This window comes from Mchenga conophoros, linkage group LG5 (assembly GCF_057382185.1).
Source record: "Mchenga conophoros isolate Kocher_MC1m ecotype Shallow Benthic linkage group LG5, M_conophoros_male_GT1.1, whole genome shotgun sequence".
Lineage (NCBI taxonomy): Eukaryota > Metazoa > Chordata > Actinopteri > Cichliformes > Cichlidae > Mchenga > Mchenga conophoros.
The window spans coordinates 36,463,642-36,481,216 of record NC_140530.1 but is presented as its reverse complement, the minus strand read 5'-3'; the positions used below and the strand labels follow the sequence as shown (position 1 = coordinate 36,481,216).

Sequence of the window (17,575 nt, the reverse complement as noted above, 5' to 3'; positions counted from 1 at the left end):
TTTGAACTGTATTGAGCGTTTGTCAGTAAACAAAAGTGATGCCTCAAAAAGTCATCACACATCACAAAACCTGCAAGAAATAGCGCCCTGCATAACCTCCGGGCTTTTTTCTTTTTTTTGCATGTCTGTATGTGTTAAATGAACTGTGCACACTCACCTGCCACTTAATTAGGAACAACTTGCTGCTGCTAGGTTAGACCCCCCCCCCCTCCCTTTTGTTTACAAAAAGCCCAAATCAAAGCTGCTCTATTGTGGATGCCATCAGAGAATAGTGAATTTATTCTCATGTTCAAGACACCAGTTTGAGCTTTGTGACATGTTTCATCATCCTTCTGTTCACTGTGGTCATAAAGGGCCATAAAGACATGGTCAGCAACAATACACATGCAGGCTGTGGCATTTAAACAATGCTCAACTTTTATGCATGCATGTTTTTTATCCTGAACCTAGTTCTGAAGACACTCATTAGATAATGTCTTTCCAGCTTTCCGCTGACCAGTTAGGTGAGCCTGTGTGAATCGCAGCTTCAGTTTCCTGTTCTTAGCTGATGGGAACGGCACCCAGCGTGGTCTTCTGTTTCTCCATCAGCAGGCCTGAAATATACAAGGGTTATTACCCCTACTGCGCATTCAAGAGGAAAAGAGTTAAATCCCCTTTCTTCCCCATTCTGACTCTCAGTTTGAACTTCAGCAGATCTTCTTTACAATGTCTGCCTGCCTAAAGCCACTGATTTGCTGCCACATAATTGGATGATTAGATTTGCGCTAACAATCAGTGGAACAGGCGTGCCTTATAAAGTGGCTGGTGATTGATGGATCACTTTGAGTGTTTTATTAGCTGTTATCCACGAAAGGCTTCTCACTGTAACTTCACATTAAAAGGATAGAAATTAGAGCCCCATCAGTCCTCTTACTTAACTATCAATCATATATTTTTCTTTCTCTTAAACAATTCTTTGAAGACACCGTCACCTTTCTGTGTGACATCCTGTTATACCGGTGGCTAAAATTATTTAGTCCTAAACGCAGATATATTAGAGTCTATGGGACACCAGAATGAAAGGTGCTTGAACCTATTTATATTATATTACATTGTTTAGTTTGTAATTTTATATCCATGTATTCACTCGTTTTAGTATTTGTGCACTTTCTAGTTTGGGTGATTTTTTTTATTGATTAGGTTTAGATTTTCAGATTTGTTTTAACTAGAAGTTAAATTTATAAACTGTAAAATCTCTTGATTTTTCTCAGCTGATTTTCTTGGTTGTTGATACCTATATGATCAAAATTGTTTGTTGATAGTTGTTAAATTAATCCATAACCACCCAAAATAATAATAATAGTAAAAATCTATATAACCACCGCTCTGCCACTTTTCTCCTCTCAGGGCCCGCCTGGTCCTTCAGGTCCTCAGGGATTGGCTGGTCAGCGCGGTATTGTTGGTCTCCCTGGACAGCGTGGCGAGAGAGGTTTCCCCGGTCTGCCTGGACCTTCTGTAAGTAATATACCCACTCACCCACTCATAAAATTCAACTTGCAAATTGTCTGTCAGTTATTTAGTTTAATAAAACGACACATTATTTAGTCTATGTCAGAATAAATCCTAAAATATGATCCTCATAATTTCCAAGAGTCAAACATTACAAATTTAAAATGTTTGTTATCTATTTTGTAGAAATGTTATGTAGACATTTAATTCACAGTAATAGAGCTGAAATAAAATTACAATATAAGCTCATGTATTAGTCATGAGACATAAGCAAAATCATTTGTGATATAAATATTTGTGATATATAATGTAATACAATTAATTTTCCATGCTTCAGATAAACTAGAGAACAAAGGTTGTTTTCTTACCCGTTGATTTTTTTTATTGATTTTCTCCTTTTTTTGGATTTTGACATTTTGACATTAATTGATTGATCAAGAAAACAACTTAAGAAAAGAAAATCAGTGTTGAAAATAGTTGGTGATGTAATTATGTAATCGTTTTGGTGTTTTTTAAACTCTAATCCAGTAAAGTTGGAGCTCATAGATTTGAAGTGTTTTTCTTATTTGGATTTCTTCCACTTGTGTGTCTGTAGTTACTCAGATTGAGGTGTTTCCATATCTTTGCTGGAAGCAACTTAATATCTGTCAATTTAAAAACAAAAATGTAAACAAATGTAACTACAAATCTCTACTTTCCATTCTGTTTTTGTGCATTGCATTCATACCTGCAAAAGGTTTCAAAATCCTTGCACTGCAGTTAACATTTCGCACAGCCTCCCAACTTTTTCAGAAACAGGGTGGTAAAATAAATATTCAGGAAGACGCCTTAAGAGCAGAGTGCCTACTGTTTTGTCACTTAGTACGAGTGAATGTGCAAAGCCTTCAGACAGGCTCCACTGTCATTCTGCTGCCCTAATTGGGTCACAGTCAAATCGAATCTCACATGAGCTAGGGCTGCTCTCCATGTGAGTCTATCTGATGCACAAGATGACATGTGACAAGAAGCCTCCCCTTCTTGCGTCTCACACTATTAGATACGTGACATGAGCTTGTCCCCTACTTACAACATCTCAGTGGGCATGTCCTCACCATCAATTATTCATCCGTACGCATGAAAGGGATGCCAAGGAAACAGCAGTGATGCCAGGAAAGTCACCCAGGAATGTTTCAAGCAGAGAAAATGATTTTAGTAGCGGAAGTGAAGTCGAACTGTGGATTCAGTTACTTTTTGAGGATAATATTTATGAATGATTTATAAAATTTGATATGTACTGTAGGAATATGCACAAGCATACTATGTACAAAAATGTACCCTTTTATCCCAGTTATATATAATGACCATCTTGACAGGTTTTTAAGGTGGCCTATGAGGACCTTTATAAGCTCAGTTAATCCTCTCTGATCATTCACAAAGCTGTGATTGGTCGACAAAAAGGACAATGACTACAGACCAGAATCATACTCAAATTAAATATGACATTATTTCTATATCCACAAGACCCCAGAATTGTTTCTTGTTTTCCTAATTTTACAGCAGAAGCTAAGCTTTTAACATAAAATGACAGCATTCATCAAACATGTTATATTCTATGTAGCGGACTAATCCGACTAAATAAATAATAATAACGGTAACAACTGAATGAAGTCAGTTAAAAGTCTTTTCTCTCATTTCTCCTCAGGGTGAGCCTGGAAAGCAAGGAGCTTCTGGTGGTCCTGGAGACCGTGGACCCCCTGGACCTGTTGGACCACCTGGACTGACTGGACCTGCTGGAGAGCCTGGCAGAGAGGTCAGGGAATAGCTAGCATGCAGCATGTGTGAATTAGATTCATATCTGCAACATTAGGGCTCTCAGCTGTTTTCCTCCGACAGGTGAAGTCCGTTACTATGCACCGCCGTTGTGTCATGTTTACATTTGCATTGTGTTTACACCACATTAATATTGGAGCAGGTTTATTATGCAGCTGATCTGTATTCAGTTAAGGGGACATCTGGTTTGGTGGAAACTATTAACATTTGATTTGGTTCCATTATCTGACAGGGCACCCCTGGATCTGATGGACCTCCCGGTAGAGATGGTTCTCCTGGAAATAAGGTGAGAAGCAAGTCTGGGTCTTATCATCCAATTTTTAATACCCTTATTGATATTTTGGAAACGTTCAAATCAGTATTGCACGATAGTGGCATAAGACTGCACAACAGCAGCAGCGTGAAGCAAAGCAAAACTGCAGCCGGAAGCCTGATGAGATGCTTTTATAGATTCAGCCTCCTGTAATATACAATCACATGCAATTAGTGTTTAAAACACAATCATATTCACTCAGTTTTTTCTTCGTCTGCTGCTGGACTTCTGTATTTTGAGCAGCTTTATTCTGAGTGCACAGTTTTATAAAAATGTATTTATATAGTATATGTGCATTAAATTTTTATTTTTACCATCTGGTTCTAACATCTTTTATCAAACCTTGTGCTTAAGTAGATAGCAGTAATTGAGTTATGTTACGTTACATGTAAATCCCTGACTGTTGTGCTCTCACTCTGCAGGGTGAGCGTGGTAACACTGGTCCTGCTGGTGCTCCTGGTGCTCCGGGCGCTCCTGGTGCTTCTGGCCCAGTTGGTCCCACTGGCAAACAGGGAGACAGAGGAGAGCCTGTGAGTATTACCTCCAAGACAAGCTAAATTAAAATAAGATGTTTCTAGAAAAGCTGCAGCTGAAGAGCAAAGTTTGTTTGGCCTTATGAGATTTATATAAGGTGGATTTTTCTCTGCTGGAAATTAGCATATTGTCTGATAGCGAGTGCTGAGGAGTATGTCTCAAGTGTTTTATCCCTGAGTGACCTGTGGTCTAAGAGGAAAATTAAACTCTGTGCTTGCTTTTCTCATTTACATAACATTCAGTCAGTGTACTATGTTAACAATTGTAGACTATTTTATCACAGTTTGCTTCCTAAACGCAGACATATTTGACTGGTATACAAGCATATTGTTGAACAAGGAGGTACACAGCTGGTACACAATGACAAGTACAGAGTGAAGACAAATTGCTAAATCTTGAAAATGAAACTTACTGTAATTATTAATGAAATTTCTACTAGCAGATTATTAAAAGTTAGAATAATCGTCATTGTGTTCGTATGGTCCATAATTCCTTTTGTTTCTTTTGTGTTTCAGGGTCCACAAGGACCTGCTGGATCTTCAGGACCTGCTGGTGCCCGAGGAATGCCTGTATGTTTCTTTCTGAGAGAAACAAAGCTGCATGCCAAGTCTTGAATAATTTCTGGCCTGAATAAACAAAAGAAAATTGGTTTTGCCACAAGGCTTAAATTAACTCTTGAAATTCACACACATATTACCACGCTTTGTTCTCAGGGGCCCCAAGGACCCCGTGGTGACAAAGGCGAGGCAGGAGAAGCTGGTGAAAGAGGACAGAAGGGACACCGAGGCTTCACTGGTCTGCAGGGTCTCCCCGGACCTCCAGTAAGCATCACTCTCTGCCTGTAAACATACATCTGCCTCCTGAACTTTGTTGTACACCAGCTCAGTCATTTCAACTAATCCGTGCCTTTGCTGTAGTGCAGTTTTCTTGTCATCATGCTTCAGGTATTTACTGTATTTCTTCTACTTTAGGGTCAACCTGGAGACCAGGGTGCTACTGGACCTGCTGGACCTGCAGGACAACGTGTGAGTACAAATACTCAACTGTAATAAAAAGTGGCAGTCACTTTGAAAAACCATTAGCTTCTTTAAATGCTTCATCTTCAGACCTTAACATCTCAAACTGTCTCTGCAGGGACCACCTGGACCCGTTGGCCCTGCTGGAAAAGACGGTTCAAATGGTCTGCCTGGACCCATTGGACCCCCTGGACCCCGTGGTCGCAGTGGAGAGACCGGTCCTGCTGTGAGTGCTTTTTTGTGCTCATTCAATTCATGCTCCTCTTTTTTTTTTTTTATTTAATTTGTTCCGTCACATATTTATAATAGTTTTTTTTATTACTTTTTGCTACATTCTGCAAAAAACAGGTTTGTGTTAAATACATGAGAATACCAAAGTTGTTTTCAAGAATTGAAAAAACAAGAATGGGACAAGATTGGAAACTGTGCACGACTGTCACGACCTCATGACATCATGAGTGCGAGATCTGAGGGGTTTAGTTGTGTGACGTGAGTTGAACATTTGCGCAAATAATTTCGTAGAACATTATTCGCTGGTTTACATCACAGTCAGTCATGACACGATCCTTCCTCTCTGTCCCTGTCGCAAAAGAAAAAACACTATTAGTCGGGGGGGGGGGTCAAATTTAAATCAAAACCATTATATAAATTAACACGTTTTATTGATTGGTACAAAGAGTAGCAGCAAAATATTCTAAAAAGCCAGAAACATAATGTCCACATGGGACAAAATTAAGTGGATATAAATGAAATAAGTTTTTTTAATGTTTGTTTTTTATTATTATACCAGATTATAGCAAATTTGTTGTCCTTATTAAAGATAATGGTCGAAGACGTAAAGTCAGTCTGTAAGGAGGGCACACTTATGGTGTAGGAGCTGCAGAAACTGTGTCTGCATTTCATAATTTCATATTGAAGCAGGAATTGTAGGTGCACTGCAACAAGAAATGGACAAATTAAGTGGCAATTAATGGACTGAAAAACAGGAAGGAAAAATTTAGCAAAGGTCAAATTAAATGTGAGTATCAGTGGAAATGAATGACTCGCTTACTACGTGGATGCTGAAAGTGGGAGTGAAGTCTCAGACAAGTTAATAGAAATGAGATACAAGAACAGATTGTAGAGGATTTCCTGAACCCATCAGGAAGAGAGGCTTGACGGGTTTGACAGAAAAGGGCAAAATAATGCAGAAGTGCAATGATTGCAAGACTCAACAAAAAAAGAAGAAGTATATAACCCTCCCGTCTTTATTCTTTTCTCTCAGGGTCCTCCTGGAAACCCCGGACCCCCTGGTCCTCCTGGTCCCCCGGGCCCTGGCATCGATATGTCTGCCTTCGCTGGTCTGGGTCAGACTGAGAAAGGCCCCGATCCTCTCAGGTACATGAGAGCCGACCAGGCTTCTGGAAATCTCCGACAGCATGATGCTGAGGTCGACGCCACTCTCAAATCTCTCAACAACCAGATTGAGAACATCCGCAGCCCTGAGGGATCCAAGAAAAACCCTGCTCGCACCTGCAGAGACCTGAAACTGTGCCACCCTGACTGGAAGAGTGGTGAGTGACACCGAGGGGAATTGGTTAAATTTGGGGTGAGATGAGAAAACAGACAGGAATTTTTTGCCATCTCAATTTAGTAAAGTCAAGGTTTGTATTAGCCAAGGTTCTGCAGTTGGGGAGTGTTTGGATTGAGCTGATTTAGTCTGTTTTTTCAATATTAGAAAAACAAAACATTATACAATAAATTTCCAAGTATTATCAGATTTTTAATTTACCAAAGACCGAGAATGATGCGCTCCCATGTTCCTGTCTTTTTCCATCTGCAGGAGAGTACTGGATTGATCCCAATCAAGGCTGCACCGTAGATGCTATTAAGGTCTTCTGCAACATGGAGACAGGGGAGTCCTGCGTCCACCCCAAGCCTTCCAGCATCCCTCGCAAGAACTGGTGGACCAGCAAGAGCAAGGACCGCAAACATGTCTGGTTCGGAGAAAGCATGAATGGAGGATTCCATGTAAGTTGCATCAACATTTTTAAATTCTCTGTGCCTGTGAAACGGGAAGCGGATTCACTGCTATGCACATGTTAAACTATTTTAAAAAGTCAATGATATGAAAACAGTGGAGGCAGGTCGGCAGTTCAGCATAAATATTGATCATTGGTTGACACGTCTATGGATTCTGCTGCACGATGAGCAGTGCCTTTTCCATCGTTTTCTCTTAAGTCTATACTAGTCTTACTTAAAGCGAAGTTAAAAAGCATCTTGGTCTCAAGTAGAAACCTTATAAATAAAGTTTAGCAGAAGAATAAAAAGCACATTTTGGCTGAGCGAGGACATAAAATCAATGACTCCCTCTTAAAGCCCCTGTATGTAAGGTTTTTAAAATCTGAAACATCATCTCAACAACCAGGAAAAAAACACACATGCGTATAAACTGAACCATAAAAACAATTGCAACTGTTATTCTAACTTTCCCTTCCTTCAATTCCTATGCAATGCAGTTTAACTATGGCGATGACAGCCTGGCGCCCAACACTGCCGCCATTCAGATGACGTTCTTGAGACTGCTGTCCACTGAGGCTTCTCAAAACATCACCTACCACTGTAAGAACAGCGTGGCCTACATGGACGGCTCGACAGGCAACCTGAAGAAGGCCGTGCTGCTGCAGGGCTCCAATGACGTGGAGATCAGAGCCGAGGGCAACAGCCGCTTCACTTACGCTGTGTTGGAAGATGGCTGCACGGTAAGACCAGCAATATGGCTGACATCCATATACATTACACCCACACTGTCAGAGAATCGTAAAAACGTAATGAGGGATGTTAAAAGTGGCTGAGAGAACAATAAAGCTCATACAAATTTCTTGCTGTGTCCACTCACGAAACTAATCTCATTCTCTCCAGTTCTGGAGTAGTTAGAGGTTGTTTAACAGCTGTTTGCACCTGTCGTTCTCGCTCTACAGAGACACACGGGAAAATGGGGCAAGACGGTGATTGAATACAGATCACAGAAGACCTCTCGTCTGCCCATCCTGGACATTGCACCCATGGATATCGGTGGAGCAGACCAGGAGTTTGGAGTCGATGTCGGGCCGGTCTGCTTCTTGTAAAGAACGAGGGATCAAATTATCGAGAAAAAAGAAGTGGAGATTTGAAAAAGAAAATAACATGAAAGAGGAGCACACCTCAGATAAAGGAGGCGAGGAAGAGAAAAAAAGAAAAATCAAGACACTTTTTTTTTAAATGGGACTTTTTTTCTTAGTAGAAAGTGCTTTTCCAAGTTGAACTCCATAGGATATCTGCACTGAATGGCACCAGCACCTGTCATTTGTGATTCATCCAGCATTGCCTCCAGTCAGCTCGCCCCTGCCCACCCCAAACCACGGACTCCCTGTTTTCTCCAAAAATGCTACCTCCCCTTCTCCCTCCCTGCCAACTAATCTTTTGCATATTCGCGAACAAGAAGGAGGAAGTATGAGGAGAGTACAGGAGCATACGTAGGAATTGGAGAGAGAACAATGTGTTGGTGTTATTTATTTATTGTTTAGGTTGAGATCCCTGGTGTGACAGGACTGAGTTTGTTGCTAAGTATTGAAAAGTGGCTTACACACAAATAATTTCCACCAACTCTCTCTCGTACTTCCTCCTCTTTTCTAACCATCCCATCGCTCCTGTACAATATCCACTAAAGAATGAAACAACAACAATCAAGCTGCAAAGAAAGTGCAGGTGTTCCTATTTCTGCTGCCACAGTGTGTCAAAAGTTACTGTGTATTATAAATAAAGTCAATGGTGCTATTGTTGTAAAACAGTTTGTATTTTTTATCAGCCAGATACTCACATTTAGTGACCTGTATATATGTATATATATGTATATGTGTGTATACATATATATACAGTTTCTCAGAGAGAGCATGTTGCCCAGGATTTTGGATTTCAGGGTGATAAAAGTCCCGGCTTGCCCCCCCCTCTTTGCTTCGTGCCTTCGTACATAAACAAATATGGCCCCCTCGTAAATTTTTACAATCAAGTCATGTTCATTTCTTTAAAAATTGTTTTCTTTTTCTTTTCCTAACATTTGTTTTGGTATGTTAAAGCTACCTCACGCTAAAAAAGAAGATCTTGACAAGTTGAAACTGAGGCCTTTTCCACCTCAAATCTTTACATGTGTGTGACCAACATGTTGAAGATTTGAAAATTTGATCATTAAAGCCCAGTCTGCTGCCCCCCACCCGCCCTGACCTTCATCCCTCTCTGCTTCCTGCCTTCAGTCTCCTCACAGCACGCGCCCTCTGCTTCACACTCACGATGTAAAGCGTGTTTGACTTTGTTGCTCCGGTCCTACAGCCAGCCAGAGGGTCCATTTGTGTGAGGTTGTGTATATTTTCTATTATTAATAATAATATTATTATTAATAATAATAGCATTATTATATTATTATGATCATGACTTGTTTTTGTTACGTTTTAATTAATGTAAATTGGAAATAAAAGACAAAACCAAGTCAAAGGCTGAAGTTGCGTTTTATTTATGTTCCGTTTTGTTCTCCCCGGTGATGAAATATCTCGTCCTTAACAAAAAACATTCAAACATAAATAAAAAAGACAACGTATCATATCTACCCTGCTTCTATTTTATGTTTCTGTGCCAATATCTGGATTTATTTCCAGGGAAGAGCAGTGATGGATATGGTTTAATTTTGCCTTGACTGATGATGGAACAAAACGTACCTGTGATGGTTTTCCAATCGTTTCCTTCACTTTTCATGCACAGTAAAGTAGAAATGGGAAAGACTGCCAACTGCGATCAGCTCATACTGCGATTTGTCTCTCTGTACTTCATTTCTATTCTTCTAATTGCATTTTTCTATCTTCAGTAGAAATAAATCAAGAAGCATTTCTATAAACAAAGTAGAGCAATGTTTGTTTTATTTGTTTTTTTTTTTTCTGTTTTTCCCCCAACGTCGCTTTTCATGGCTCATTTATTATTTAATGTAATACTTTCCAATATGAGTTTACTCTTGTTTGGATATTTTTGGGTGAACAAACAGACAAGAAAACAAATCACTGGGATGGAAATACATCATCAATAATAATAATAATAATAAAAAATCTACAGGAAAAAACATTTGATTTTTGGGGTTGTTACAATCATCACTGGAGAGACCAGGAGCATTATTATAAAGATATGAAACTGAGCTCAGGCACATCAACACTAGATGTAGGATTTATGACAAACAGCTAACGTTCAAGAAATATTCAGAGTATGTACGGTTACACATACAGTTTATTCACAGGCAGTTTTGCTTTTTAAGTCACATAACGAGCGTCCACCGTTTTATTCTCGTCTTCTTCTTGCCTGCGGTTTACCAACAAGACTGGTTTCACACACAGATCATAACAATATCAATAACTGACTCTAGTTCTGACAGCATGGGAACAGCGCAGACCTGAACCAGAATCTCTCTCTGAGGGTCCAAAGTAAACAAACCACACTCATCAATATAACACATTAAATGTTGACCTATTCCAGTGTGTGCCTCGGCTCTTCCCACTTTACCAACCCAGCTTTTAGATAAGATAATATTTTATTGTATATAATGGCCACATAGACATTTGTACACTTTAATCGATCACATACGGATGATACATGAAAAAAGAAGCCATGCTAGCAGCTCTATGATACTGTATGGTCCCTCAGCACAGTGCTCTGAGCTAAATCCTACCAACATCCTCACAATGACAGTGCTAACATACTGGTATTAGTAGTTTACCATAACCATAACTTGGTTTTAGAATGGACCAACAGGTATTTGGTCCAAAGAGATTTTTTTTAAGTCATAATTATTACAAATTGATCTGAAGATCTGTGTGGCTCACATACCTATAAAAACATGTTATAAACTAGCTGTTCCCATTAAACCACTCATTGCTGACTGGGTTGCATTGTTGCCCTTGTTTCCAAAGTCTTTTTTGTGTGTGTGTTTGAATACAATGAGAGTGAAACCTAAAATTATGCCGTAAATAACAAGCTTACTTTTCCCCATTTATGATCCCACACTCCGGTATGGAGACACGTTTTAAAGAGGTTGACTAGCAAACTGAAAATAGGGCTTTTTACAGTCTCTAATGCAACAGTGAAGGATGACAAATCCAGATTTATTAAATCACATTGCACACCCTCTCCTCACAGAATGCTAACATATTACCACAGTAAATCTGAATTCAATTAAATCATGTGATACTGGGTGAAATGCGGATGTTTATCCAGGCAGGGTTTGTTCTGCATGCGTGCAAAAAGCTAGGCTGAGGATTCAGTGCACCTGCGGTACACCTACAGGAATAGCATTAATTGTAACACTACAATCTGTCGTGTTCTAATCAAAGCAATTTATTATCAAAGTGTTTTGCTTATTTTCACACTGCCTTTTAAAAGAAAATCGATTGGGATGGGGTTGTGTAAAAGAAAAAGAAATGCAGCCCCAAATAATCAGGACTCGAGGTTTTCTACCAGCTCCTCTCTGGATAAATATGTGTATTAATAATTGTTTTCTAAATTGATTTGGACTCTCTGTACACCAGGCGATACTGGGTATGTATACTAAACGGACACACAATAGTTCACCTCCAGCTCTAATGGATTCCTTAGAGAAAATTTAGATCAGAGGCTTTCCAGTGACACAAACACTGGGTCAGTGCTGATATATTAAAAAAGGCTTAAATTATATCTGCGCAAAATCAATAATATCAAAGTAAAAACGGCCACAGCTATGCACAAAAATGCACGTGCACACGTACGCACACATATTAGACAAGCAATTATAAGATGACACACATTAGCGTTTGCACACTGTCCTCGACCTGATAAACACTCCAGCTGATTAGTGCCTTTCAGTAGTTTTATTAAGGGTCAGTTGGTCAACGACTCCTAATTAGAGCTTAATTTAAGATAAAAGAACACAGTATGAAGCATGGTGGGAGGATAAAAGAGGGGGTGCAAGAAGATGTCTTACATGTTACACTTTCACTTTGTACTTTTAGGGATTGTTAAATTTTCTCTCAGTAGAGATGGTGGGATGAGTAAGCAAGTATTTGTTTTATCCACAATTAGCAAAAAATATGATGGGAAAGGAAATATGAAGACATTTGCAGGGTGTTCGGGAGCTACGTTTCCTCTGTGTGTGCATCTTCCACTGCTGGTTTTCACCATAACTCCACATAGAATTTCAAAGTCAAGGTTGGTAAAAATAACATTTTCTTTTAAATTTCAGCTGAGCAGGAGTTTAGAAACCTGTACTGAGAGTATCTGTCTCAGTAGGGGTCTTGCGTGGGCTGGGTAAACTCTTCAGGTACTCCAAATGTCTGCGAGCCTCGGCTTGGTTCTGCCTCACATAGTACACTACATACACAATGACCATGAAGAACCACACAAACATGGTCACCAGCATGGCTACATCAGTGGTCTTCCTCTGCAGACTGCAGAAATTCACCCCAGAGTCCAGCAGTTTAACCAGCGGTTGGCCTGCGTGCTCGCCCAGTGACCCCGGATCCTCCCACCTGCTCCCCTCACCCACCCCCCGCACAGAGCTCTCACATATTATCCCATTCACTGTCTCAGGCTCCAGGTTCAGAGTCTCCATCAGCTCCTGGAGTGTGCAGTCACAGTGCCAGGGATTGTGGTAAAGACGTGTCTTTGCACGAGTGGAACCAAACTCCTCCTTGCTGACGTGCCTCAGCTGGTTATGTGAGAGGTCCAGCAGGCGTAGCTCGGGCCCCAGATGTTGCAGGGCCCCAGAGGCAAGCGAGTCGATGCGGTTGTGGGACAGGTACAGGTCCCGCAAGCGGACCAGGTTACTGAAGGCACTCTCTGGGATGTTCCGTATGTAATTGCGCTCCAGGTGGAGGGAGACAGTTTCTGGTGGGATCCCCTCTGGGATCTCCCGCAGCCCAGCATCCGAGCACAACACCGTGGCCGTGTCCCAGGCACAGTGGCAGCTGTCCGGGCACTGTGGGAACACTTGGCCCCACAGAGCCAAGAACAGGAGTGACACACGAAGCCATGAGTGAAGATCCAGTCCTTTACGTCTTCCTCCACTGAGGCTGTTACATCTCGCCTCACACCAGCCCGTGCACATGGCCTCACCATAGCCTCCTGACACACACCAGGTCCCAGTTAGCCGCACACTGTTGCGCTGGGAGAATCTGACAGATTGAGAGAAAAGAGGTCAGTTTGGAAATGAAGACTCTCTCTCTCTCTCTTTACTTAATCTGCAAACACATGCAATCATAACAAATGCTCACAAGGGGAGATTATGATGTTTTGGGAGGAGGGGCAGAAAAAAGGTCAGTGGCTAAAGAGACAGACAGTGAATGAGCTTAAACGCGGCTTATTCCACGAAAGCCCTCCTGTATGGAGAGGCATGTAATACAAATGGACTCAAACATGTAAGAGGACAGTTTCTATGCTAGAAAATCACCCCTTGTCATGCATATCGAAGAAAAATGTTTGTTAATAACTCTGAAATGAAACTGGACTTTCAGTGGAACCATCAGCAAGTTTTATTGCAATGATTCCCTCACGAATCACAGTTCAAGCCGTAATGACGGTTTAAGTGATCTAATAGGGTTAAAAATCCTCTCTTGTACTTCTGCATTAAAGGGACGTAAATCATTATAAAAGATCATCTTAAACCCTCCCATTCCTCTCCTGTTGTGCTCCTCCAGAATAACAAGTTTAAGATGAGAAGGAAAGCATTACATTACACCCATCAATACATGCTCATCTCATTTATCCCTGTATTTATTTCCCCATGATGCCATATCCCCTTAATCATCTTCCAAGGGTGAGGTAGAGGAGATGTGTATTGTAGGATGTAGGTTAGAAAGGGGTTGGATCGATAAGCCCAAGCATTGCCTGCTGCACTATTAACTGCATGAACATTAATCCTGCCCGAGTCGCACAGTGTCAATAAGTGACAGGGCTGGAAAAAAAAATAACCCAGCAGCAGTCTGGGTGTTAGCATCTGCTCGCTTCTCCCACAGTTTAGAGGCAAAAGTTTAAAAAAAGCAACATGAGCAAAACCAACTGGGACTCTGCTTTAAATATGTTTTTTTTCCCCCTTTCTTTAAAACAAATAAATAAAACCATGTGGGTCTGTAGGTGGTGTGAGGGCAGCCTGTTCTTGTTTTGCTGACACAAGCATGGCCATAAGATGTTCTTGTTCCCAGACAGAAATCACAAAACACTCCTTGAATTTGATTAAAAGACTATCCTCTTAAAATGTCAAGCACCCTCCGCTTTCTCCCCATTTTCATAATAGAATAAAAACTGTCATGTGTCTCTATTGTCCTGACAGCAGGGCTGAGGGTTTCAACCCCGACTCAAGCGGCCTAGATTTGGATGATATGCCTGAAGGTGACTGGGTGACAGCCCTCTGATGTCCATCAAGCTGCCCTCTGTGCCTTATAAACTGTGCAGAGGATTTGGCTCTGCACTCAACGGTCCGTTATTAACATACTGAATGCAGATGCATGCAAATCCCCAATTAGCAAAAATAATCATCTGCTGCATTAATAAGAATGGGATTGAGAAAGACCGGGGTGGGGAGGCTCCCAAAGCAAATACAGCTGTGGTTACAGCTGGTGACTGCAGTTTCCAATTATTTTTTTTCTAATATCCCTTCCTAATTTTAAAAGGCATTTATCCGAAATAGAAAAGACATTCTCGGAATTTCCTGCACCCAACATAGTTTTTGACAAAATGAACCTGCACCGACATAATAACGATGCCGGTGAAATTTCATGCAGACTTTAGATGACATTAATCTGCGTGAAACAGGTCAACTAGTCTACCCGAAGCAAAGGGCGTCCACAAAACAGCGCTTTCCGTTTGGTGACACTAAATGTGATTTTTTTCTGTATCATTTTTAAACTTTTGTGCGATAAAAATGAAGTTACTTGAATTTTATGTGCAGCTTTTTTTCTCCGCTTGCCTTATTAGGCTAAAGTTATGCATTTCTTCTTCTTTTTTTCTTCTTTTTTTTTAAAGAGAGAGAAGCAATTCGCGAAGGATCTGAATGTCAGGGCTCGTTTTTCCAAGTGAACATAAATAAACTCACCTGTAAAACCGTTTCTGGTGAAGTTTGGATCCACGCGGCGGGTGAGGATGTTTATTTAGACTCCGTTTGTAGTTTTTCTTCCCACAGACTGGATGAACATCATCATCATCCTCTTCCTCAGAGTTGACAAATTTCCCAAAAAGGCAGAAAAAGAAGACAGACAGAGAATCACCTGAGAGCGCGTGGCGGTCTGTCCCCTGCGGAAGGCTCCATCACTGACTGTCTCACTAGTGGAGGGTAGTTATAGCGATAAAGATGTGGGGCAAACTCTCTCCCTCCCTCTGTATCTGCTTGTGCGCGCGCGCTTGTATATGTGTGTGTGCGTGTGCGCGCGTGAGACGAAAACAAACGCGGGAGGTGTGCCCTCCACTTCTTCTGTCCCTCACTAGAGCTGGAATCAATCTCAGCTTTCTGAGAAGACGCTGGTTAACTTAATTAACCTATAGATATAATTAGATTCTTCCAACCATTTTTCCAGCAGAATCAGATTGAAACTCAGCCATGCGCACAGTTACACAGATTAGTAATTTATTTATTCATTTTAAGTAAGCAAAAAAAAAAAAAGAAAAAAAAAAGAGCCTAATCATTGTTTGATATAGCATGTGAAATAATAAATAGCCTATATCACCCGCAAAGCTGAGCGGGCTATTTACAAAAGCTGTCAGGCTGGAGTCCTACCTGCAGCTGTTCACAGTTAGATAAACAGGAGTCCTGACTGATAGAGCTGAAAGGAAAACAGCATTAAAGGGAAAATGCGATTCTTCTAATCACTCCTGTTTTGTCCACGCTTAGTAGTGGAGGTCAAGTAGAAAGAGACTTCATTTGTCACAGTGTGCAGACACAGAGAGTGGATCAAGCTGAAAATGAAGACTGACTTGGACACGCAGGGAAACATAAGCATGGACCTACAAAGGAGCAGCAGAACATATGGCAGCCTTGACATTTTGAATTTCCACATAAATGACATGGAAACACCATCAGACCGGGAGACAAAACAGCAGAAAACAGAATGTATGCAGAGAGCAGGCGCACTCTCGGGATGAGTGACCTGCTCCGTCTCTGATTTTCTATTGTAAGCAGCAAAAATATCTGCCCATGTACAGCAGAGCCCTCAGGGGGGAAAGGATGGGTCTGACAGCCATGATGGCACCTCGTATCCCTCCTCTGCCTCTACAGCCCGTCCCGCTCCTGCTAAATCTATGACATTCCCACTCCTGACAAATACAGAACGCTGCAAGTATAATGCCTTTTTTTGCCCCCACATTCCAGCTGAATACTTGTGAATGTTTTGCCCTTGATGGGTGATTGTTTCCATGCTTGCCAGACATGATGCGGCAGACAGGCTGAGTTTTGTGGTTTTTACAGATAGAAAACAAGGGACAAAGGGGTGCATAATGAGAAAGCACATGGCAGCAGATAGAAAAATCTCCTACTCAAAAAAAGAAAGAAAAAAAAAGTATTGCACATTGTCTATTTTTGCTCCCTGAACTGAGAGCGAATAGCATGATTTTGGGTCCGAAGTTCAATTTGCAGGAAGAAAAATAAAAGCTGTACCACATGGTGAGAAGGCTATGGAGGGTCTATTTGTACAATATCGGATGAAGATCTTTTAAAGGATGCGCATGCCTCTGAGCAGCACGATGATGACAACACTGACAATATGAACTCCAAGGAAAACCATCACTGCAGTCAAGTGAAACAGTTTGGCATCATCTGTTTGCTCGGGTGTTGTCCTCAGAGGGGAAAACTGAGCAAACCATACAAATTTGTAAATACAAAGAGGCAGTGGAAAAGATCTGCCAGCCAGAAACAAAAATCTAGTTCTTTCTGTGCACACGGTCCGTGTTTTTGTCCTTTATCTGTGTTGTGAAAAGAAAGGGCAAAAAAATAAAACCCACAAAACTCATGTGGCTATACCTCTCCATTAGGTATAGAGAGGGAGAGGAGTGGGAGCGAGAGAAAAGAAAAAGCAGTGGAGCATTTCTTGTAACTAGCCTGTCATTCTCTCGGGATTAAATCCACTAACAACAGGTCAGGCTGGGGGCAGGTGTTCTGCTGAGGCTCTCAGTAGCCATTTTTCCACAGCGTGGCCAAGTGGGACTCGGTAGTGCTGGAGTCGTCTTAAAAATGCTTACGACCGAGGACTAACACAAAGATCTGGTTTGCTGCTGTGTTGTTAAAAACTACAACACAGACGGAAAATCATCTCTGCTGACAAAACAAAGTATTAAAAAATGTTGCTTTGTAGGGGCTTTGGGTGACAGCAAAAGACTTGCAGCCCGTTTGTTCTGTAGCAGCAAA

The 17,575-nt window shown here is 41.1% G+C and overlaps 2 protein-coding genes across 3 annotated transcripts in view; one reads left to right on the top strand and one right to left on the bottom strand.

The window, feature by feature from the left end:
• The window catches only part of col2a1b (collagen, type II, alpha 1b), a 47,381-nt gene extending 37,721 nt beyond the window's left edge, over positions 1-9,660 (top strand). For both annotated transcript variants that reach the window (XM_085275227.1, XM_085275225.1), the window contains 12 exons: positions 1,387-1,494; positions 3,170-3,277; positions 3,530-3,583; positions 4,033-4,140; positions 4,660-4,713; positions 4,858-4,965; positions 5,116-5,169; positions 5,279-5,386; positions 6,425-6,713; positions 6,983-7,170; positions 7,659-7,901; positions 8,121-9,660. In XM_085275227.1, the coding sequence (XP_085131353.1) occupies positions 1,387-1,494; positions 3,170-3,277; positions 3,530-3,583; positions 4,033-4,140; positions 4,660-4,713; positions 4,858-4,965; positions 5,116-5,169; positions 5,279-5,386; positions 6,425-6,713; positions 6,983-7,170; positions 7,659-7,901; positions 8,121-8,267 (1,569 nt within the window). In that variant the 3' untranslated portion in view covers positions 8,268-9,660. The remainder of the gene's footprint in view (positions 1-1,386; positions 1,495-3,169; positions 3,278-3,529; positions 3,584-4,032; positions 4,141-4,659; positions 4,714-4,857; positions 4,966-5,115; positions 5,170-5,278; positions 5,387-6,424; positions 6,714-6,982; positions 7,171-7,658; positions 7,902-8,120) is intronic.
• A 4-nt stretch (positions 9,661-9,664) lies between these two features.
• LOC146575028 (leucine-rich repeat-containing protein 3-like) lies at positions 9,665-15,922 on the bottom strand. The gene is made up of 2 exons (XM_085275228.1): positions 15,275-15,922; positions 9,665-13,358 (listed from the first exon to the last, which is right to left on the bottom strand). Exon 2 carries the CDS (start codon positions 13,289-13,291, stop codon positions 12,440-12,442), a length of 852 nt encoding a protein of 283 aa, XP_085131354.1. The 5' UTR covers positions 13,292-13,358; positions 15,275-15,922; the 3' UTR covers positions 9,665-12,439.
• Between the last annotated feature and the right edge of the window lie 1,653 nt (positions 15,923-17,575).

Bases quoted from the DNA above. Each gene is read 5' to 3' on its own strand.
- LOC146575028 (XM_085275228.1), bottom strand. From the start codon at position 13,291: ATGTGCACGGGCTGGTGTGAGGCGAGATGTAACAGCCTCAGTGGAGGA.